Source organism: Pongo abelii, chromosome 9, assembly GCF_028885655.2.
Source record: "Pongo abelii isolate AG06213 chromosome 9, NHGRI_mPonAbe1-v2.0_pri, whole genome shotgun sequence".
Taxonomy (NCBI): Eukaryota; Metazoa; Chordata; class Mammalia; order Primates; family Hominidae; genus Pongo; species Pongo abelii.
This window is the reverse complement of record NC_071994.2, coordinates 56,438,176-56,462,252: the sequence shown is the minus strand read 5'-3', so window position 1 is coordinate 56,462,252 and position 24,077 is coordinate 56,438,176. Positions and strand designations below refer to the sequence as shown.

General features: G+C 39.9%; 1 protein-coding gene across 7 annotated transcripts in view; it reads left to right on the top strand.

Annotated features, from left to right (window-relative positions):
* Nucleotides 1-24,077, top strand: part of LOC129048673 (protein kinase C-binding protein NELL1-like) — a 462,277-nt gene that overhangs the window by 105,029 nt on the left and 333,171 nt on the right. For all 7 annotated transcript variants that reach the window (XR_008511202.1, XR_008511203.1, XM_054524597.2 and 4 more), the window contains exon 3: nucleotides 10,277-10,427. Coding sequence is in view for 5 of the 7 variants with exons in the window: in XM_054524597.2 (XP_054380572.1) it covers nucleotides 10,277-10,427 (151 nt within the window). In the remaining 2 variants the exon portion in view is untranslated. The remainder of the gene's footprint in view (nucleotides 1-10,276; nucleotides 10,428-24,077) is intronic.

Genomic DNA, 24,077 nt, shown 5'->3' with positions numbered 1-24,077 from the left:
TTGATTTAATCTTTATACTATCCCCGTGGGTAGATGTGGTTTTATTCTCATTTGTAAAAATGAGGAAGCTGAGGCGCAGAGAGATTAACTTATCCAAGGTTATATACCTGATAAGATGTGAGACTGGATTTTTTTTTCTTTTTTTTTTTAAAGATGGAGTCTGGCTCTCTGTCGCCCAGGCTGGAGTGCAGTGGCGCCATCTTGGCTCACTACAACTTCCTCCTCCCACGTTCAAGCGATTCTCCTGCCTTAGCCTCCCAAGTGCTGGGATTACAGGCCCATGCCATCAGGCCTGACTAATTTTTGTATTTTTAGTAGAGATGGGGTTTTGCCATGTTGGCCAGGCTGGTCTTGAACTCCTGACCTTAAGTGATCTGCCTGCCTCAGCCTCCCAAAGTGCTGGGATTACATGCGTGAGCCACCACGCCCAGCTTGAAGCTGGAATCTTAACCAAACAGTAAGGCTTCAGAGCCTGAGCTCTTAACCACTACCCTACATTGTCTCTTACCTGGGAGATTAAGTCCCTGATGAGGGACTCATGCTCTGGTCCTGCTCCAGGTGATTTCAGACCTATGATGACATGACCTAAACGTGACCTTTTTTCTCCTCTCTCTTGCTTCTCTTCTCTCTCTCCTTTCTTTCCCTCCGTTCCTTTTTTCCTCCCTCCCCTCCCCTCCCATCCCCTTCCCTCCCTCCCTCCCTCCCTCCCTTCCTTCCTCTCTCCCTTCCTTACTCCCTCCTTTCCTTCCTCCCTCCCTCCCCCTCCCCTCCTCTCCCATCCCCCCTCCCTCCCTCCTTCCCTTCCTTCCTTCCTTTCCTCCCTCCTCCCCTCTTCTCTTCTCTTCTCTCCCTCCTTTCTTTCTTTCCCTCCCTTCCTTTTGTCCACCCTCCCTTCCTCTCCTTTCTTTTTTTCTTTCCTTCTCTCCTCTCTCTCCTTTCTTTCTCTCTCTCCCTTCCTACTTCTCTTTCTTTTCTTTTTCTTTCTTTCTTCTTAGAGATAGGGTCTTTCCTTACTATGTTCCTCAGGATAGACTAGAATTCCTGGGCTCAAGTTATCCTCCGTCTCAGCTTCCTGAGTAGCTGAGATTACAGGCGTATGCTACCGTGCCTGGCTCTACTTTTCTTATATCTCTGAACTGAAAAGCTGAGCAGGATCCATTCACTTTTGTTTGTGTCTTTATTACTAGATTTTTAGCTCCTCATGAATAGAAGGTGTGTCTTAGCTTTTTGTCCACAGTGCTGGTTCAGGGAGTGCTCAGTAAAGGTTTTCAAAGTTAAGAATGAATGAATAAATGAATAAATGAGTGGATGGGTGGTTAGCAGAGGGCAGGGCAAGGACTGCCCTCATGTCTTTATAAGAACATCGAGAGCATCTCTTGCTGGAACTGATGTTCTTGCTTGCACCCAGCAACCTTTGGTGCTTAGAGTTTTGTACACTATGTGATGAGTACACCCTTGGGGTTCTCAGACTCTTGACAATCAGTGTGTATTAAAATGGCACCTGAGGAGGGTTGCTGGTCAGTTATTGCCAAAAAAAAAAAAAAAAAAAAGAAACCCTGTTGTCCTCACTGATTTAAGGATACACAATTGTGGGACTGAAAGCAAGGTGATTGGTGCTTATTTTCTTCTTTTGTAGGATGTCCTTGTTTCTCCCATTTCTATGATGAGCTCATATATTTTAGCATAAACATTTTTTTTTTCTTACAATAACTCTCAGAGAAGATTTGGAAAATTCAGACATGTGGAAAGAAGAAAAATTTCACCCATGTTAGCTCCCAATTGCTGACAAAATTGAAGGCCATGCCTATCTATCTGCTATGCATACGAAATAAATTTTATGTTACCATAGACTTGAAATGATGCTGTATGTACTATTGTATACCTGTTTCAGAGTATTGGCTGGACATTTCCTATGTTATTTCAATGCCTTTCATATCATTATATTACCATACATAATTTTCCATGGGGTGTATATATCCTAATTTACTTAGCCATTCTCTACTGTTGGATAGCTTCTTGACTATATAATGCACTGTTAATTGTATTATAAAAGTCTTCTCACCACTCTTTTGCTTTTTGTTCTCCTGTCTTGTGATTCAGATGGAGCTGGCATTCATACTTTAACTCTCTCTTTATTCCTGTGTTTCTCACTGAGATGCGGTGGGAGGTATGGGGATGAGGGGGATGGGGATAAAGGGACTTGATTGCTGGTGGGTGGCAGTGTGGAGAGGCAGCCTAAAAAGGAGTGGCTACACGTTGTTAATTTCTTAGCAATAGGGGATGCATTGATTTTCCTTACTAGTATTGTCAAATGTTTTTAAGAAGAGCTCATCTGTCTTATAGTACCTATCTAATTAGCAAAATTATGGGGGTACCAGAATCTCTTTTGATCAAATGGCATAGTAATTACAAAAAATTGGTTAATACCATGTGTCACAGGATGCCTTAGGTTTAGTCCCCTAATGGAGGAGTTGGGGACATTGAACTGGCTTTATTATTCCTTAGGCAGCTCATTACTTGAATGTACTTTTTCTCAACAGGTTTGGGTTATATTTGCGTGTATTTGGTAAACCTTTTTTCTTATATTGTGTTCCAGACTTTGGAGCCAAGATATAATTTATTAATGTGACAAAGATTTGAGGCTTAACCATGTACCAGGCACTGTGCTAGGTGTAGTGTCCATAGTGGTAGGCAATTCTTCATGGAACTTACAGTCCGGTGGGGAATAAATATAGCACTTGGCCGGGGGCCGTGGCTCATGCTTGTAATCCCGGCACTTTGGGAGGCCAAGGTGGGTAGATCACTTGAGCCCAGGAGTTCGAGACCAGCCTGAGCAACATGGCGAAACCCCATCTTCTACCAAAAATACAAAAATTAGCCAGGTATGGTGGTGGGCGCCTGTAGTCCCAGCTACTCGGGAGGCTGAGGCAGGAGATTCACTTGAACCCGCGAGGTGGAGGTTGCAGTGAGCCAAGATCACACCATGATCCAGCCTGGGCAACAGCCTGGGTGACAGAGTGAGATCCTGTCTCAAAAAAATAAATAAAAATAAAATAAAATTATATATATATATATATATATAGCACTTAATAAAATGATTACACATGTAAATGATTATATACATAATCTCTGACAATTGTGATAAGTACAATGAAGATAAATAAAGACAGGAACCTGAGCTGCCTGGGGTGGTCAGAGAAAACTGGCCTGAAGAGTAACAATTAACCTGTTATCAGAAAAAGAGGGAGAGAAGACAGAGGTTGCTGCAGATGGGAGTGTATCAAAATGGGGAGGAACATGGCCCTGGGAAGAAGGGATGTGAGGCTTGTGGTGCTGGAATGTGGGAGTGTGGGCTGTGGGGAAGAGGAAAGGGAGGAGGATGAAAAGTAAGCAGAAGCATCAGTTGAATGCCATGGAATGTCACAGTCGACTCTGCTGGGGCAAGAGTCAGCTTTGTCTCCACTCATTATGTGACCTTGGGCAAGTCATGAAACCTCTCTGTGCCTCAGTTCCTTCACCTGTAAAATGGAGATGTGTTGGTATTTACCTCATAAGGGATGTACAAATAGATTGTTCATTCATTTATTCAATAAATATTTCCTGAGTGAACACAAAAGTGCCAGGCACTGGGTATATCATGGTGATTTACCCTTGATTTATATCAAGCACTGAGATCACACATATTGGAGAATAGCAGGTGTAGCACAGTTAAGAGTGTAGCTCATGGAACCAGCCTGCTGGGTTGCAATCTCAGCACCAAGCCTTCTAGCCCAGTGTCCTTTAGAACATTATTTAAATTCTGTAAGCTTTAGTTTGGTCATCTGTAAAGTAGGAATAATAATAATAATGTCTTCTAAAGCTATTGTAAGTGCGATGACATGTGCAGGGCATTAGCCTCATTTGATTTCTCTCATTCCGGCTTCTGGAACGAATGGAGGTTTAATGGAATATTATTGTGAACTTGTTGGTGGAGATGAAAATCCCTTACACATTAACTGGGAGTCTTCTAGTGATTTCTGTTTTTTTGAAAGTTGCTTGGATCAATAACATCTGACATCCTTAAAGAAGGGTCACAAGACCAAATAGTGGGACACATGCCTCCCATCCTCCAAAACCAGAAATTGCCTCACTGATGGTTGGCAGTTCTGAATTGACAAATTTCCTCTACATTCAGAAATGAAAAGCCAACTGTCATTTCAAATTAAGAAATGTTGCTTTACCTTTTGGGGCCATTCTTACCATGAGCTTATGTGGCACTCAGGCTAGAAGGATGTGGCCTGTCTATATCAGGAGTTTGCTGTATTTTGAGGTTCTCAGTGTAACTACTGAAATGTTGCCTGCATTCTCTACCAGTCAAGGCTCAGGCGGGCTGCCTTGGTGCATTTGTGTTTATATGTTTCTGGCTGCTGCTGCTTTTCCCACCTTGATTTGTTGATTCTTAGCTGTGAGCTGGTGGGGATTTTGCCTCTTGGTCTGCTTTGTGCTAATGTGGTACCCCTTGGCCAATCAGGGGCCTGAGAATTTGCTCCAATATTAGGTTAAGTAGATGCTTTCTCTGCTGAACTTGTGGTAAGAGATACACTTGCAGAAAAAGAAAAATGCCAGGATAATGTAAAACATGTGAGTTCACAGCCATACAATGCTGCTGCAGTGAGTGCCCTCTTCTACCTCTCTCCTGCCTAGTAAATGCTTATTCATGTTTTTAGAGTCAGGTTAAATGATACCTCCTCCATGATGTTATCCCCAATCTCTATGGGCCTCCTCTGTTTTTTTGTGCACTGCTCTATTCTGCAACTATTGTCATAAGGAAACTGTCTTGCTTATGTGTCTATCCTCTAGGGCAGAAACTGTATTTTTACTTTTATTTCCCCAGTGCCAACCACAGTGCCTGGCATAGGGGAAGCAAGGTATATGCTTGTTGACAATGAAATTCACCACCATCCTCACTCTATACATCAGGGAAGAGGGAAATGAAGTTGCTTCTATTTGAGGCAGAGAAGAGTGTGTGATCACCTCATTTAATTTCTTTCCTTCTCCAATCTCCTCCCTTCACCCAGCACTTTTTTTTTTTTTTTTTTTTTTTTGCTGATGTTTAATCATCATATTAGCATTTTTAGTCTTTCTTTAAAAATGACTAGGTAGAGCCGTTTTATCCTGGGAAAGAAAAAGCACTTAACTCTTGCTGCTGTGTTAGCACTTCTTAACTAGAACATGCAAAACCTGAGTATTTGGAACGCCATTTTTCCCCGTTTTAAAAATGTGAAATATTCACTTTAAGTGGTTGTTGTATGCGAAACTACCTTTATGCAATGGTAGCCTCCAAGGACACACCCAGGGTTACAAAATGGAAAGCCTCACGGACAGACTAAATTCAAATACTTGAATCATGTTTAAAATATCTAGGAGGAAGCAGGGGAAAGAGATGGAGTAGGTTAACACATGTAGGATTGAGTGTGAGCAGCGGGAAGCACCAGCCCACCCAGTTCCTGTGTTATTCATTGCTCATATATTCTGTTTTTTTCTCTCTCTCTCTGCTGCATCAGCTTCTTTGATGATGGTGTGATTATGAGGACGGGAGCTGAGGTTAATGAAAAGAGAGGGGGCTCAGCAAATGGGAGGTTTCCGGAGCCCACATGCTTCCTCTATTGGAAATACTCAGAAGCAAGTAATCCTGGCTACAACTGTAATTCACCAGTTAATTTGGTGAGCAGTGATGGGTTTCATTAGCATTTCTCAAGGATAGTACATGTGGGGCCAGAATGGAGATGAAATGGATGTCAATGATGGGTGTTGGTTTAGGGATGACATGACTGTCATTCTGAAGGTGGCATGATATGCACATTATGACTTGGTCCTCCCATCCCATTGTACTTGTAAGTAACACTCTTATTCAATCCTTTTTATCTGTGTTCAACACACTTATGTTCCACGTATTCAATCTATGTTTAGCATGTTTCACAGGTTTCTAACTTGCTCTCTAAATTTAGCACTTATTATGGGCTTTATCTGTCCCATTTGTTTTTCTTGTTATCTCTAGCAGAATTGAATATTCTTAAGTAATACAGCAAATACATATTGTAGTGGCTGAATATGGAAGTACAATATTCACTATAGGTTCCCATTAATTGGGTTTCATTGGTTGCTCTTTTAACTCCAGGAAAAAGCAGGCTGCTGCAAAGTAGCTGACATATCACTATTTTTAATAGTTGACAACTTTATGTTTTATGTTAATTTGGAAAATCAGCAGAGGAGAAAAATTGTAGAATCTAGGTTTCTTAATAAATGGAATTTGCTCTCAGTGCTGTCTTTTGCTATGCAGTTATGAGCAGGATCAAGTGATTAACTGAAATGAAATGTCAAGACTAGGAAAGAACTTGGAGATCATGGAATTTAGTGGTCTTAATTTTCAGATGTAGAGTGTGAGGTTCAGAGAGGTAAGGTACTTTATCCAAAGTCACACAGCTAGTCATCTGCAAAACTCAAAGTGATCTCAGTCCTTTGAAACCTGTCCAGTGTTTCTGCCTGCATATTGTAAGAAATACAATTATTTTGTTGGTGTTTTTTTTAACATCTGAATCATGGTCAAAATTTACTTGAAAGGGCTTCTCTGAAAGTGAGAATGCACATAAAGCCTCAATGTATCAAAACAGATGTTTCTTACATTTCACTCTAGTGAGTGCTAATGGGGTCTCTTTACTTCAGTGTGCCAATCATTTATAAAAAGAAATAAGAAAAGTCAGCATAAGAAATGTTCCATTTTCTTGGAGGACTGAGTGAGCAGAAGTTTGGTAGGACTAGATCAGACTGTTAAGTGGGGGTGTCCTGCAAAGAAGTGGGACTTCTTTAGCACCAAACATCATTAAAATAAATTTTCATGGCCATGAGCATTTGAGAAGGACCCATTTATCTCCTGGTTTTCCAAAAGATGTATTATTTTCTGACCATAATATATGTGGTTACTTTTGAAGTAACAATATAAATGAGAAAAATAAATGGAAAATACATTAATTAATTCAGTAAACCTTTATTGGATGCCTGTTTTGTGCCAGGCACTAAGAACTGTGGATAAAAAATGGATAAATAAGTATGCCTGCCCTCATGGAACTTACAGTCTAGTGGGAAAAGAAAGGAAATAATATGAGGTAACAAACTTGAAACAAGACTGTGATAAATGATATCAGCAAATAATAAATGGATTACAATACATATATTATGACAAGTCAAATGAAGAAAATACCCAGACTGGAGCATTAGAGAGACATTAATGCAGAGTCTGCCTTGGAGAGGCCAGAAGATTGCATTTACAGTGAAAGCTGAAGGAGAAGGAATCAGGGACGTGAAAAGGAGAGAGAAGAGCACTGCGGGCAGAGGGACAAGCATGAAGATCTGAGGTGGGAGTGGGCCTGGTGTGCTCCTCTAGCAACCAAGGAGAAGAGTGTGAATGGGGTGGGAGAGGCAGGCAAGAATCAGTTTGTGTGCAACTTTGCAGGCATGCTGAAGGGACTGGATTTTATCCTATGAGCAATGGGAAGCCATTGGAGGATTTTAAGCAGGAGGCTGAAATGACTTGGACTTAGAGTTTAAAAAGAGCACGTTAACTACAGTGTGAAGAATGGTGAAAAGAAGGCAGTATGGAAGCGGGAAGGAGATCATTGGAAGTGCCCTAGGGAGCAATGATAGTGGCTTGGGCAAGAGTTTTAAGAGTGAAATTGGGAAGAAGTGGACAGATTCCAGACATGGGAGCCCACTTGACTTGTTTTTAGACTGGATATGGAGAGTGGAGAAAAGGGAAAAATCAAGGGCAATTTCTAGTTTTTTGACTTGAGGAACAGGGTGTGACCGTTTACTAAGACTGGGACCTCTGTGAGAAAATTGAGAGTGGCGGGAAGAGAACAGGCTTCACTGTAGGCACATTACAATTTGAAATGCTTGAAGGTGAACATTTGAATTTACTGCTTAAGGGAGAGGTTAGGGCTGCAGATATAAAGTTGGAGGCCATTGGCCATGGGGTTGGATGATATCACTCAGGGAGAACTGAGTGAGAGATGACGATACCCATAGCTGATAGGATATTCATATCCATTTCCTCCAGCAGGCATTGCTGATCACTTATGGCTCTCTTTTCTTTGGGCCCAAGCTTTACAATCCTGAAATTCAGGCATCTGCTACCAATCAGTTGATTTCTAATTGATGAGTAAAGAAGAAAAAAGTAAAAAGTAAACATATAACTTAATTTTAAGAGTTGAATTTTTTTTGGCATTACTTGTAGGTGAATTTATTAAGATGATCTTTGCTTAGAAGTAATGATAATAGGGTGCAGTGGCTCACACTTGTAATCCCAGCACTTTGGAAGGCCAAGGTGGGTGGATCCCCTGAGCTCAGGAGTTCAAGACCAGCCTGGGAAACATGGGGAAACCCTGTCTCTACCAAAAATAAAAAAAATTAAAAAAATTAAAAAAAAAAAAAAAGGCGGGCATGGTGGCACACACCTGTGGTCCCAACTACTTGGGAAGCTGAAGTGGGAGATCGCTTGAGCCCAGGAGGTGGAGGCTGCAGTGAGCCGAGATCATGCCACTGCACTTCAACCTGGTGACAGAGTGAGACCCTTATCTCAAAAAATAATAATAATAATGATAATAATAATGATAATAAAAATAATATTAACAAACATTTTCTAATACTCTCTAGTTTACAGAGTGATTTGCTCACACATTTAATAGGTTTTAAATGTCATCTGGAATGTCTTTGGCTGGGATTTTGTAGAAGGTATCGAAGCATTTTTCAAGTGGCTATCTCTTATCTCAACGCTTGATAAAAGCTGACAGCATACCACTTAAGAATTAAGTAGTGAAGGCCTTGCTACTATTGTGCAGGTAGATTTTCTACTGGTAGACTGATCTGCCTGGGTTGGGTGTCTCCATGGTGGAGGACAAACATTGCTTTCTGCCATTCATAGCCTAGATACTTACAGGTGGGAAAGACTGTGCTGTTCTTTTCTGTGTTATAAAATTGAAGCAGCAATTCAAAAAATTATAGAAGGCTAAGGTGGGAAGGTTCTAAGAGATCAGCTAGTCCACCCCCTCATTTTGCAGATGAGAGGACTAAGGCCCGAGGTCAAGAATTGAAGGATATCTTATTCAGAAGCCATTCTTTAGGATGAGATTCTTCAAGGTCCATATACCAGTCTGTGATATTGCTTGGGCAGTGCAGCCTTTGAAGTTCTATGTTTTTCAAGGGCTTCCCTTGTAGTCCTGGAGAAATAACCAAGTAGTTATCTTGCAGTCAGAGGAGATGGTCAGGATGTGAGAGGAGGCCACCAAACACACTTCTAATGTTCATTTATCATCCTCTGAATAATCTCTAACTTTGCTCCCTTAGTGCCCCTTTCTGATGCCAGAAAAATGTAGTGTAAAATAATGAGAAAACACCCAGTTTATCATGACAAGGGTGAGTCTGGGTATGAAGTGATGGATGTCTCTCATTATGCTGATGTTGGAGAAAGAAACATTTTTGTCTAGGAGCAGGATTAGCTGGAATCACACACCTCTAGGCCTGCTGAATCGGCCTCAACTTCAATAAATATTTCATGAGGAAAGTCATCCATTGCATGCTTATGGAGAAATTCCAGCCACGAGTGTGGAGCATGAGCATGCCTTGTATTTATTCTTTAAGCAAAGGCAGAGTTGTCTGACATTGTTAGTGCTAGTAAATATCTGCTAGGTACAAGGCAAGGACAGGTTTCTTATATACATTGTGGGGAGAAGGAAGCTGTGTCCATGGAAAAAGTGAAATTGGAGGATGCTGAGTGGCATTTGGGTCTTATTATCCCAAGATTCTCTGAATTTAGGACCACATTTATCCGACTACCTCTCACCTTATTTACAGCAACCTAATCTGTTTGCAGCAAACTGAATTGCTCAGCATCCTGTCAAAATTCCTGCCAGAAAATCACTGTCTGGCCAATTGTGAACTTGTCAAAGTGACAAGTAGGCATGGTGACAGAGATAGCATTTCCAGGATTTGCATTGAATGAATGCAGCTGTAGGGAGTGGGGAATGGTGCCTGAAAATGAAAACTATTGACAGAAGAGGAAAATGAAAAATACAATCTGGATTCTTTGGACATGACATTTTTAACCATGGATCTTTTCTCCTCTTCCTTCTCATCTCCCCTCTCCTCTTTCTCCTGTATTTCTTCTCTATCCTTCTCCTTCACCTTCCTCTTCTCCTCTCCTTCTTCTCTCCTGTTTCCTCCTGCTTTTCTTCTTGATTCCTAGACATAGAAAGAGAGATCCATGCAGCTCCTCATGTGAGTGAGAAATTAATTCAGCTGTTCCGGAACAAGAGTGAATTCACCTTTTTGGCCACTGTACAGCAGAAGCCATCCACTTCAGGAGTGATGCTGTCCATTCGAGGACTGGAGCACAGGTAAGAAAGCTCTTTCTGCTTTTGAAAATCTCCTTAGAGTTAATGGGTTATACAAAATGTCTTGGGATTTAGAGTTTGTAGCCCCGTGAAAACTTTCATCTAACTGAGGCCTCATTTCTGTTGAACACATTCATGAATTTACTTTGCATTAAGAATTTACTTTGGTCAAACTGGCTTTCTTGTTTGCTCTCCAAGGACCAATCATGAGTATCTTTCTCACCTGGCTTCTGGTAGACTTTGAATAAAATCACATTCTGTCATATTTAGTCATCAAGCCAGTTAATTAGTTATGTTTAACAACCTTCAATAAACATTTACAGTGTGTTTATGTGGGGATTATACTTGACACTGGGAATATTAAGGTGAACAGTGTATGATTTTCATTGCAAAGATCACATAAGCTAGTAGGGAAGATAGACAAATAAATATAATAAAGTATTGAAGATGCAATGCCAGAAAGTTGTAATCAGGAAATAAAGGTAAGAGTAGTCATTCTGCTAAGTGTTGTGGTAGCCAAGAAAGGCTTTGGAAAAGATGATAGTTGTATAAGGAAAAAAAGTGAGTATTTTACATGCTGAATGTGAAGGAGTAAGGGATGGAAGAATAACATTTCAGAAAGAGGTTGCTATGATTTTAAGAAGCAACACATGGGTAGGTAAGTGGTTGGAACATAAAAGTGTGTATGGGGAAGGGATGAGAGTTTGGGGTGGGCGATGAGGGCTGGTATTATAGAGGTAGGTAGAAGCCAGATCATTGCAAAGCTTCAATGCCATGTTAAAAACTTGTACTAAAGTCCCCTAGGCAATGGGTTATAAGTTTAACAAAGATCACTCTATCATTGAATTCAAATTAATAATCATTAGGTAACCTAAACAATTTTAATTTTTAATACTGGGTTCCTCTGTATTAGTCCACTGAAAATATTTATGAAGCACCTACTCTGTTCTAGGTGCCATGCAAGGTTTTGTGGAGAAATCAAAGGAACAAAATCTTCTAAGCATGTATGGTGGAGTTTGGCAATGAGGGAAACAAGGCATAACCACACAAAAAGCTGAAGAATAAAAAAGAGCCAATAATAAAGAAATAGTAGATTGGTGTTACAGTGAAGTATGGAGCTAATTTCAAAATTACGTAAATGTGTTAAGTTCACTGAATTAAATGCATTAGGTTAGTGGTTGAGGAAGATCACACAGAGAGAGTGCTCTTGAAGCACGGGCAGAATTCTAGCGGGTAAGGGAAGAAGGGTGTTATATCAAACAGAAGGAACAGTGTGCACAGTCCCAGAGGTGAAGAAATATAGAGAAATGCAATTTTGGGAGTGGGAGCAGTGAACAGACCAGTTTGGCTGGAACAGAGGCTCTTTCTATGCAGACTTTTGGCAGTTGTAAGGATCAACACTTCTGTCTTTAATGGTTGTTTGTTCTCAGCCTCAAAGTGTGGTGATGGACCCTGATCATTTTGTGGGGGTGTTGTCATTACAATCTGGCTGTTCTGGGTCAGCCCAGAGAAAGCAAGGTGATGTACATGTCTGTGAGAGATATGGGTTCATTCAAAGGTGTTCTGTATGCTGGAGAAAAGGTATAGGTTCGCATTTTCCAAGGATTGAGTGTCAAGGCAAGTCTCAGCTTCACAACCCTACCTTGCCCTATTGGCCTTGTGGGGTTGGGTGTGAATGCCTCTTTGGTATGAGGATTATACAAATGCCCAAAGTAGGAGGTAGATCTTGAGATACTTCTCAATGAATGCAGAGGAGAGCTTCCCAAAGCAGAAGAGAAGCATGTGAAACAGTTGCTATTATATTAGAAAGAGCACAGGTTTCAGAGTCAGGCTGATGAAGGCTGGAGGTCCAGTTCTAGCTTTGTGACACCAGCTCTTCAATGTCTTGGAACCTCAATTTACTTGTCTGTAAAATGTGTGTAATAATCTATTTTCCCGGGCTGCTGTAAGGAAGAAAAAGGATTGTGCATGGTGAGTGGCCGTCCCTTGACACATATACATTTATTCTCCTTGTCTAAGTGTGTTTTGAAACTGTATTTGCTGGGTTTCTCTTTTGGACTTTTTTTCAATAGGAATGGTTTTAAAAAAACTTTTTTGTTGCCATGTGAGGCTGTCTTCTTTTATATCCCTAGTAGGTTTCTAATAGAGCCTGAGGATGATTGATAGGAGAGTCATCTGATCATTTTTCATTGTAATAGAAAAACTTCAGATTTTTTTTTTTTTTTTGAGAAAGGGAGAAGAGGCTGGGCACCGTGGCTCATGCCTGTTATCCCAGCACTTTGGGAGGCCAAGAAGGGAGGATCACCTGAGGTCAGGAGTTCAAGACCAGCTGACCAACATGGTGAAACCCTGTCTCCACTAAAAATACAAAAATTACCCGGGTGTGGTGGTGCATGCCTGTAATCCCAGCTACTCGGGAGGCTGAGGCAGGAGAATCACTTGAACTCAGGAGGCTGAGGTTGTAGTGAGCCAAGATTGCACCATTGCACACCAGCCTGGGCAACAAGAGTGAAACCCCATTTCAAAAAAAAAAAAAAAAAAAAAAGGAGGGGGGAGAAGAAAACTGTGTACAGGGGTTGAATGCCTTTAGCCAAAGAAGGTGAGGCATAGAGGTCTCTTACCACTAGGGAACATATCTGAGTTACACAGCACCAAAGTATATTAGCAGTAGAAATTATCTGAGTCACAAGGCACCAAAGTATGTTGGCAGTGGAGGGTATCCAAGTTACATGCCACCAAAATGTTACTGGTGGCAAATCCATATGGGTCTACAGCAACCTCAATTCTTGTGTCCTCAGAAGAAAAATTTATCTGAGGGGCATAAGGCAGAAGGAGAGACCGAGGCAAGTTTTAAAGCAGGAGTGAAAGTTTATTAAAAAGCTTTAGAGGCCAGGCGCGGTGGCTCACGCCTGTAATCCCAGCACTTTGGGAGGCCAAGGTGGGTATATCACGAGGTCAGGAGATTGAGACCATCCTGGCTAATACGGTGAAACCCCGTCTCTACTAAAAATACAAAAAATTAGCCGGTCATGGTGGCGGGCGCCTGTAGTCCCAGCTACTTGGGAGGCTGAGGCAGGAGAATGGTATGAACCCGGGAGGTGGAGCTTGCCGTGAGCCGAGATAGCGCCACTGCACTCCAGCCTAGGCGAAAGAGCGAGACTGTCTCAAAAAGAAAAAAAAAAAAAAAAAGAAATGAAAGGAAGGAAAGTACACTTGCAAGAGAGCCAAGCAGGCACCATGAAAGACAAGTGCGAAAAATCTCAAACCTCAGATCTTGACTGCTAAACAAAATAAATATGGAGAAGTAGATACTAGATCCCTTCTCCCTCTGGACTTTATGATGCCCTGTTCCATGTGTGTGTAGTCTGACAGGGCAAGGTATGAAAGACTGTGGATTTGTAATGGCTGTGGGTAATACAGAAAACCTGGTTTCTACTCTAGTAGAGAAGATCTAGTTAAGGAGACCTGGAATGCAAGAAAATAGAGAAGAATATATAATGGCATATATTTAGAAATTAGTCTATTCATTATAACCCTCCTCCCCTCGCCAAATATTCCCTTCTGCAATAAGTGAGAATCTTTCACAATTTTCAGGTTACTTTTATGATTTACTAGGATAACAGTATCTAGAGGAGCAAATTATCCTGTAGAAATTTGGCATGGACATTTGACCAGGTATATAAGTTGACCAAGGATTTGGGGCTTTTCTTTATTCAGTAGCAGAAGATCCAGGTATGTGGTAGATAGACTGTTGGCTTAAAAGTCAGATGCCCAGGTTCTTTTTGTGATTCTCCCTTATGTGATTCTGATTGTATTACTAGTGATGAAGATAAATTGAATAAGTATTTGAAACAATTGGGAGATGATGGTCATTATTAGATTCCTAGATAATTTTTTATTTTTATTATTCAGTAGCTTTTAGTATAATCACAGAATTGTGCATTCATCACCACAATCAATTTTAGAAATGCTCATTACCCTCAAAAGAAATCCCATACCTTTTAGCTGTCACCCACAATTTCCCCATAAGCTCCCAAGCCTTAGGCAACCACTAATCTACTTTCTGTCTGTGTAGATTTGCCTGTTTTAGTTATTTCATATAAGTGAAATCATACACTCTGTATCCTTTTTTGACTGGCTTCTGTAACTTAGAATAATGCTTTCGAGGTTCATTCATAGTGTAGCTTATGTCAGTAGTTCACTTCTTTTTATTGCAGAATAATGTTACATTGTTTGGATATAATACATTATAGATATCCATTTATCAGTTGGTGGACATTTGAATTGTTTCCACTCTTGGCTATTATGAATAATGCTGCTATGAACATTCATGTACAAGCTATTGTGTGGACATGTTTTTATTTCCTTGGGTATATGACTAGGACTGGAATTGCTGGATCAGACGGAAACTCTGTTTAACTGTTTGAGGAACTGCCAGACTTGTCCAAAGTGACTACACTGTTTTACATTCCCCGAAGCAGTGTTTGAGGGTTTCAATTTTTCCACATCCTTGTCAACATTAGTTATTATCTTTCTTTTTGATGGTAGACTAATGGGTATAGAGTGATACCTCATTGTGGTTTTGAGTTGCATTTGCTTGATGGCTAAATGATGTTATCTTTTCATAAGCTTATTGACCATTTGTGTATCTTTGGAGAAATGTATATTCAGATAATTTGCCCATGTTTAATTGGATTCTTTGTCTTTCTATCATTGATTTGTAATAATCATGTATGTTTTAGATGCAGTCACTTATCAGAGGTATGATTTACAGTTTTTTCCCCCATTCTGTGGGTGATCTTTTCATTTTCTTGGTGGTGTCCTTTAAGCACAAAGGCTTTAAAATTTGATGATGTCCAATTTTTTTTATTTTTATTTTTTTGTGATTCTGATGTCATATTTTTGCCTAATTCAAAGTAATGAAGATTTACTTTTATGTTTTCTTCTAAAAGTTTTATAGGTTTAGTTCTTACATTTATCTCTTAGATATATTTTGAGTTATTTTCTTCTAAAAGTTTTATAGGCTTAGCTCTCACATTTATCTCTTAGACATATTTTGAGTTAATTTTTATATATCATGTGAGGTAGGGGTCCAATTTTATTCTTTTGCATATGAATATCCAATTGTTTCTTTACCATTTGTTGAAGACTGCTTTTCTTCCAGTGTATTGTATTGGCACCCTGTTTAAGATCAATTGACCATAAATGTGAGGGCTTATTTCTGGTCTCTTACTGTTATGGAATCTTTGGGGTGTCACTTTTCTGACCAGAAACCTGTGGCTGGTGGTGCCTTTGCCCGAGTTTTGCTAGGGCCCACTGGGCTTGCTCCACCCACTTGGCCTGGCAGGCTGCACTCAGCACATGGTACTGGCCTAGGTGTCATGCCTCCAAGGGAGATGGGAGTCAGGCATGGAGCAGCAAGGGGTGTGTGAGTGAGCATGTGGTCTGGCCCCTGCACAGTCAGATACGCCGGCTACTGCCACGGGGTGGACAGCTGCAGGTACCGGCAGGGTTACCGACTCTCTGTGAGGTTGTGGCTGGACCAGGTACACCGCAAGCAGCTTCCACCAGCACTGGGGAACACGGTGGCACCTGGAAGCTTGGAGACACCAGGAACTGCAAGGCCCCAAAGAGGGAGTCACAGCCCTGGCTCGGGGAGCCCAGGTCTGAGCTCCCCAAAGGGCTGCAGCTCTTCTCTTCTCTCCTCTTTGCCCCCAACATGGCAAACAAGGAGAATGTTTCAGCCCTGTTTGTATTACATCTTTTTTAGCCTCATTCAGTGAGTCCCAAGTTCTTGTCCTGCAACCAGGAAGAATGAGGTACACAGACAAGTGCAGAGTGAGCAAGATGAAGAGAAGCTTTATTGAGCAATAGAGCAGTTCAGTCTTCCACAGGAGTAGCTCCTTTCCTCAGCCAGGGTGTCCCAACAAGCGTTCAGCTCCTAATAGAAAGGAGACCCTGGAGTGGGAAGCTCCTCTCTGCAGGCAGGTCCTGCTGTTGTCTCTGCAGCTCTCAGCAGAGAGGAGACCCTAGAGTGGGTGGCTTCTCTCTGCAGCTAGTTATCCTGATGACTGCTTGAGTTTCAGCAGAGAGGAGGCCCTGGATTGGGTAGCTCCTCTCTGCAGCTGGTCCTGATGTCTGCTCAGCTCTGGCTGAGCCTGGGGCTTCTATGGGCCTCAGAGGGGAGGAAGTGCATGTCAGTTGGCCCATGGGCAGCCATGGATAGGCCTGGAAAAGGCACTACAAGTTCCCACTCCGGTCTGTGGAACTGGCAGCCATCAGGCACTCCCCGGCCTGAAGGTGAAGCCTCACTGGGGACCCACCCACTTCCACCTAGGAACCTTTCTGCCTCCTGCTGACATTCATGGTGCCCAGACTGCAGGTGCCAAGAGATACCTGCAGGCCAATGCTGAGCTGACTTCAGCCCCACCTCAGCTTCCCTCCTATGCTCATTTGTGCCCAAAATCCAGAGAGGGCTAAGATGGCAGAGGGCTGGTGTGTTAGCACTGCCCTGAGCATGTGCACACCCAGCTAGGCTGTGACAGTGCCGGAACTTGGCCCCGACTTTGCTCAAAGATTGGAGCAGGTGCTTATATCAGAGAGAAGCCAGGCAGTGGGAGCAGGCATTTCTGAGCCTACAGTGCAGTGGGGTCCTTCCCAGGTCTCCAAGAGTGCAGGGATGCCTGGGCCCACAGCTGCAGCTGCAGCTGCAGCTGTGAAGGAAAGGGTTGGGGCTCCTGCCTGCTTGGTGAAACAGGAGGCCTAGGTCTGCAGCCACAGTTTGGGCAGCTGCAGCTGAGCCCAGCGGGGCAGGACTCCTGCCTGCTCTGTGGAGTGGAAGGTCTAGATCTACAGCCATGACTTGGGCGCCACTCCTGCCTGCTCTACGGAGCAGGAGTCCTGGGTCTGTAGCTGCAAGTGGGCAGCTGCATCTGTGCTTGGGGAACTTCTACCCCAACTTGGAAGGGGCGGGGCTCCTGCTTTTTCACGGCTCCCAGTGGCTCCACAGAGCCTGCAGGCCTGGCCACGCCTCCCTGTTGCTCCTGGCGTGATGGTAGCGGCTGCTCCAGACAGCCTGCCACAACCATCGTTACTTCTATTTCATTGATCTATATGTTTATCCATATGGAAGTGCTGTTTGATTATTGCAGTTTTGTAGTAAGTTTGGAAATTGGGAAATATGAATCTTCCAAGTTTGTTCTTCTTTTCAAGATTGTTTCGGTTATTCTAGTTCCCTTGGATTTTCATATGAATTTTAGGACCGGCTTGTCAGTTTCCGCAAATAAGTCAGTTGAGATTTTGATACAGATTTCATTGAATCTGTAGGTTGTCAGTCTGAGGAGGTATTGCCATCAAAACAATGTCAAATAATTTGATTCATGAACATGGGGTGTCTTTCTGCTTTCTCAGGTCGTCTTTCATTTCTTTCAATTTTTTTTTTTTTTTTTTGGTTTTCAAAATCTAAGATTTTCATGGCTTTTGTTAATTTATTCCTAGGTGTATTTTTTATGCTATCATACATGGAATAATTTTCTTAATTTCAATTTTTAGTTGCTCATTGCTACTGTATAGAAAGGAGATTAATTTTTGCGTATTACTTTGCATCCTGCAACCTTGGTAAGCTTATTGATTAGTTCTAATAGTTTCTAGTGAATTCCTTAGAATTTTTCCATATAAGATTATGTCATCTCCAAATAGAGATAGTTTTATTTCTTCCTGTCCTACCTGGCTGCCTGTTTTTTCATTTTTGTACTGAATTGCCCTGGCCAGAACTTCCAGTACAATGTTGAATAGAAATGGTGAGCAGATATCTTTGTATTGTTTCTGATTTTAAAGGGAAAGCTTTCAGTTTTCACCTTGAAGTATGTTAGCTGTGGATTTTCACAGATATTCTTCACCAATCTGGAGGTTTTTTTTTTTTTTTCTATTTGTAGGTGTTCTTTATCATATTGGAGAAGTTTCTTTCTATTTCTAGTTTGGTTAGTGTTTCTATTATGAAGGGTGTTGAATTTCTTCACATGCTATTTCTATATCTACTGAGATGATAACATAGTTTTTATCTTTTATTCTATTGATGTAGTATATTATACTAACTGATTTTCAGAAGCTATACCAAACTTGCATTCCTGGGATAAATTCTACTTGGTTATGTTCTATAATCCTTTTTTTTTTTGTGGATTCGATTTGACAGTATATTGTTGAGGACTTTTGTATCTATATCCATAAGTGAGATATTGGTCTGCAGCTTGCTTTCTTTTGATGTTTTAATATGGTTTTCATATCTTTCTTTTGAGTTTTAGCTAATTTTTAAGCTATATTGAATAGCTTTTTTAAGCTAACATTTGCTGATTGCATACCATGTGCCAAACATTAATTTTTTTTAGATGATCCCCTTTGACTTGTTAGGTATATAATTTTGTAATTTGAAAATATTGAAAATTTTTCTTTCTTAAATTTCAATATTTATATTAGCTATTTCTTTTTCTTGTTTTATAATATGGGCTAGAATCTCCATAATAGTGATAAATAATATATGAACAAATCAAAGGTGTTCATTAAAGTCAGGAAGAGGGCAACAGATAATCCTTTTTTCTTTCCAACTTTAATAAGGTCCTCTGTTTAATAAACTGTCTGGTAGTACTTTCTAATATCTATCTCTATTTCTATCTGTTTTTATCTATCTAGTCGTCATGTAAAGGAAATCTAATTTTATTCCTATTTTACTGAAAGATTAAAAAAGAATAGCTGTTATATTTTATTAAATACCTTTTCAGTGTGCATTTTGAGATACTTTTGTGTCTGTCTCCTTTTATCTATTAACATAAGTAATTACATTAATAGAATCCATAATGTTGAGCTATTTCTGAAATCCTTGAATAAACTTACATTAACTAATGCTTTAGTTAGGATTTTTTGTATCATTAAATAATGATAGCAATAGCAATATTAATAAAAGCAGTAGTAGTAACTACATTAGTTTAAGCACTGAAGAATTATAGGCATTGTTTTAAATACTTTAAACTTATTAAACATTTAAATGTTTTAATTCATTAATAAGTGAGTTGCCATAGACTTTTTTGTGTATTTGAATACATAGAAAACTCTGTGTATTTGAGTTAATTCAAGGCTTTTTGAAATTTTTTATGCTCTAGACTAGTTAAAAAATATACATTATATCTTTTCTACAAGTGTTTCTGATAGAATGAGCCTGAAAATAGATGCAAATGTAATTAGATGTAAGTAATTACATGTAAATATAATTAGAAAAGGACAGAAAATATTTTGTATAGAAAATATTTGGGCTGAAAAGTACAAAAAATGTTTAGGCTGATAATTTGGTTTTGGGGAAACTGGAAAATCTTTTATTATTGAAATGTTCATTTTTCGCTTCTTGTATGGAATGGTTTCTATCTAATTACTTTTGAGCTCTTCTTGGGATCAATTTATGTTTTTAAGAAAATCCTATGTTTCATTGAGATTGGGATTTTTTTGGCAAATAGTTAGGCATTATAGTCTCTTTTACTTAATAAAATGTTTATATTTATGATTTTTATCTCCTTTTATTTCTAATGTGTGAAATGTGTGTTTTCTTCTTCTTTTCTTGTCCAGGCTCATCATGGGATCATGTAACTTATTGATCTTTTAAATGAAACAGTTCTTAGTTTTATTGATCAAGTTGACTGTTTTTCATTTCAAGTTCATTGATTCCTACTTCTTATCTTATTCTGGATCATCTTTTTCATATTTTTACTAGCTTCTTCAATGTTTAGTTCATTTGTCTTCAGTATTTTCTATTTACTGGTAAAATCACTGATGATTTTATGTTTTCTTGTGAATATTACTTTGAATACAGCCCATTGATATTGCTATATGGTGTTTTTATTTTCTGTACTTTTCTATAATTCTTAATTTCAGTTTGACTTCCTCTTTAACCCTGGTTAAAGGAGTGTTTAAATATTCCAAAGTGATTAAATTAAAAATACTTAATGGGTAATTTCTGGTTTTATTGTTAATTGAGGGCATAAAGTATGTGCTGTCAGATTTTTAGATTTTTGAGTTTGCAGATTTTTTTTTTCCTGGTGATCTTTTACATACTCAATATTTTTGATTTGGGGGGTACATTTAAAAATAATCGGTAGTTTTTGAAAATGTGTAGATATATACAAACATATGACTTTATATGTAGCACCTTTGAGTTTTGTTATTTAACTTCTATGTGTATTGATTAACTGATTAATTGCTCAATCCATGACACTGAGAGAAGTAGGTTAATGGCTCCTATTGTAATTATGTAAGCATTGTAGGTATTGTAATTATCATTTTTTCATAGTCTCCTTGGATATGTTTAAGGATCAGGCTGAAAATGTCATGTATCCCATTTCATTGACCAGTACTGGGAAATTCAGCCTAGCATTGTGCCAAGGATGAGAGAACATGGGTATTGGAAACACTAGGCAGTCTCTGTCTTGATTTGTTGGGGTGTTTCCTATTGCATCTGTGCCCAAATACATGGAAGTAGCATAGGTAACAGACGGCCTCACATAGGGGTTTCTCCAAGTAATAATCTCAAGCACATAGTATGCACTCAATAAATACATTTTTAAATGAAAAAAGGATTTGTCTTCTTCATCTCCAGTTAGAGCTGCTCAGAATTTTCATGACTAGTTTCAAAGGTTCACGTGGAATACATTGTACCAGACACAGGTATTGCCCTGGGTGTGCTACACATGGGAGGCTCTGCAGGATAGTGAAGGGGGCAAAGGTTTTGGTGTCTGGAGGCTGAATTGATAATACCTGCTGATTTTTCTGTGGATTAGTATTTGTAAGATACCTAGCATAGTGCTTGGCATACAAAAGAAACTCAATAAAAAAGCCATAATGATGATGATGCTGATGATACTGATAATGATGATGTTATCGAGATGGAAATTTGGTGCTGAGGGGAGACAGGGTGCTGAGGAGTGGCCAGATGAGAAAATAGTCATCCCACCCACCACCTCCAGTTCAATGATTAAAGGAAAATAATGACTATCACCCAAACCTTCTGGTAGTGTTCAATTTCCAGTTAAAAGTCATCTTTGCTGATGAAGCACAACGGGGGAACAGCATTCTGGATCTGATCACCTTCCCTAGTCATCATGAGCACCACAGGAAGTAATCATGCCCCTGACTTTTCCAAAGCTGTCAACCAGAGAAACTTCATTTACTGTTTTGGAAATCACTGTTTCCAATTTCTGCTAGACTTCCGGCTACTCTCAGGCACGGCCATTATTGAATTAGAAGACTTCATTCAGTGGCTGAGTTCCCTTCTGGCCAAAGGCAGGCATCTCTCTCACCTGGTGGGAACCCAGTAGCCAGAGTTAGAACTCTTGAGAGTTTGTATTTCTTTAAATGAGGAGTGAACTTCTTGGCAAAGCAGTATCTGGAAACTCCCTAGGTAACTGAATCAATTGAGTTCCCATGGATATCTTAAGTGGGCAGATAAAATGAAACAGAAAACTGAAATATAAAGACTATTAAAAATGTACCTTGAGGTAGTAATTGAAATAGGCTCTTTTATGTAATGGAATGGGTACTCTGTTATTAATTCCAATGTATATTTCTAATGTGATAAAATTATTTTTTACAGTAGCAATAGAGTGCATTAGCAGAGCAACAAAGATGAATCTGTCTCGCTGAACTATCTTAATGACATTGCAGATTTAATGTTTATTTTTTCGGATTCAAATGTGTTAATATAGAGCTTTGTTAAAATGGAAAGCTTAATTAATGCAGATTAAATCTAATTGGACACTCTGCCAGTATATGTAACTCTATAAGACATAATGATAAATCTTCTGTTTTTAAATTTTATTTCTAAATTATAGATAAAATTAACTTGAAGCATAATTAGATGGGAAGCTGAAAGCTAGGGTTCTAAGAAAAAGCTTCCCATGGAATCCTTCTCTGAGGAGATGAAGAAGACATTTTTGGCTTCCTAAGAAGGCATCTCCTTTTTTTTTTAAACAAAATTTTTGTTTTTCAAAAGATACTCTTCAGTTTTCTGAGCTCTCATGGTGGAAAGAACTTTCTACTGTGATGCCAAGTAGACTTGGGTTCATTTCCTGGATCTATCAATTGCTAGATGTTTGAGCATTTGCAGTTATCTTTATTTTACCTCAGACTCAGGGTTCTCCTAGGTAAAGTGAAGGTATTGATTGATTACCACATCATAGAGTTATTGGGAGGATTAATCAAGAGCAGTTCCTCATACATCTCATATATCAAGGCTCTCAGTAAATGTCATTTTTCTTCCTGTCCTCATGGCTGCTTTAGATATTTCCTAATTCTTCCTAAAATTCTTCATAAGGGAAGAAGGTAGATGTTGGGACCTTCCCACCATTTGAAATAGTAATTAGCTTTTCACATCAAGATATTGTTATAGATAATCTAAAACAATGAATTGCCCAAATGGAATGCATTCTGTAATTCCTAAAAAAGCATGTTTACCTTCTTAATTACAGATGACTTAAGCTCATATTTAAATTATTTTGCACTTTTATAAAATTGATTGAAGAATGTCAGAATGTAGGGTAGGAGGAAAGGGGAGAAAATTCTAGAAGTATGTTACATAGTTTGTTGAAGCCATGTAACTTTCTCCTTGGGTAATTCTTTCCTCAATGGGATACAACATTGGCTTATATTATTACAAAATAGATATTTTCAATTATTAAATTACTTCATTTGGGAAGGAAGGGAGCAAATGGGAGTCTTACCCTAAAACATCTATCTATCTATACTGCTTTTGAAGTATGCAAGCAAGTCTCCACACTTCAAACAAATATTGGGTGTCTATGATTAGAGAGTCTTTAGAGTTAGGACTATGATCCAAGTAGACTGTAAGCTGTCTTTTCAGCATCATTCTGGAGATAACAATGCAAACCTATCAAATACTATGTGGTCATAGATGCTGGGCTACAATTGTGAGACATACAGGAGTGGAGACAGTCAAAGAAACACTGCCAAGTATTGTTAGTGCCCTGATAGGAGGAATACAGGGAGCAAGGCACCCAACCTTGACCAAAAGGAGTCAGAAATTCTTTCCACCGAGAGTTATGCTTAATATGTTAAATAGAAGGATCAGCAGATATCAGCCAAGATGAATGGAAGAGGGTTCTGAATGCAGCACTAGCAAAGAGGTGAGAGATGAGGGATCACAGTGCATTAAAAGAACTGAAGAAAAATTTATTATTGGAGAGTGGAGAAAGCATAGGTAAGGAAGAGGCAAGGTGTGTCAAGAAATAAACCTGGGGAGGCAGGCAAGAGGCCAGATTGTGAATAGGTTTGTAAGCAATGCATAATGGTTTAGCCTTTAGGCCCAGGGCATTGGGAGCCATGGAAAGGATGTAAGCGCAGGTTTGGTGGCATGATTAGGTTGGTACTTTAGAAAGACCACACTGGCTGCTTAGTGGAGAATGGCATGGAGGGGGCAAAATTGGAGACATAAAGACAGGAGGTTGCTGGCCGGGCGCGGTGGCTCGCGCCTGTAATCCCAGCACTTTGGGAGGCTGAGGCGGGTGGATCACAAGGTCAGGAGATCAAGACCATCCTGGCTAACACGGTGAAACCCCGTCTCTACTAAAAATACAAAAAAAATTAGCTGGGCGTGGTGGC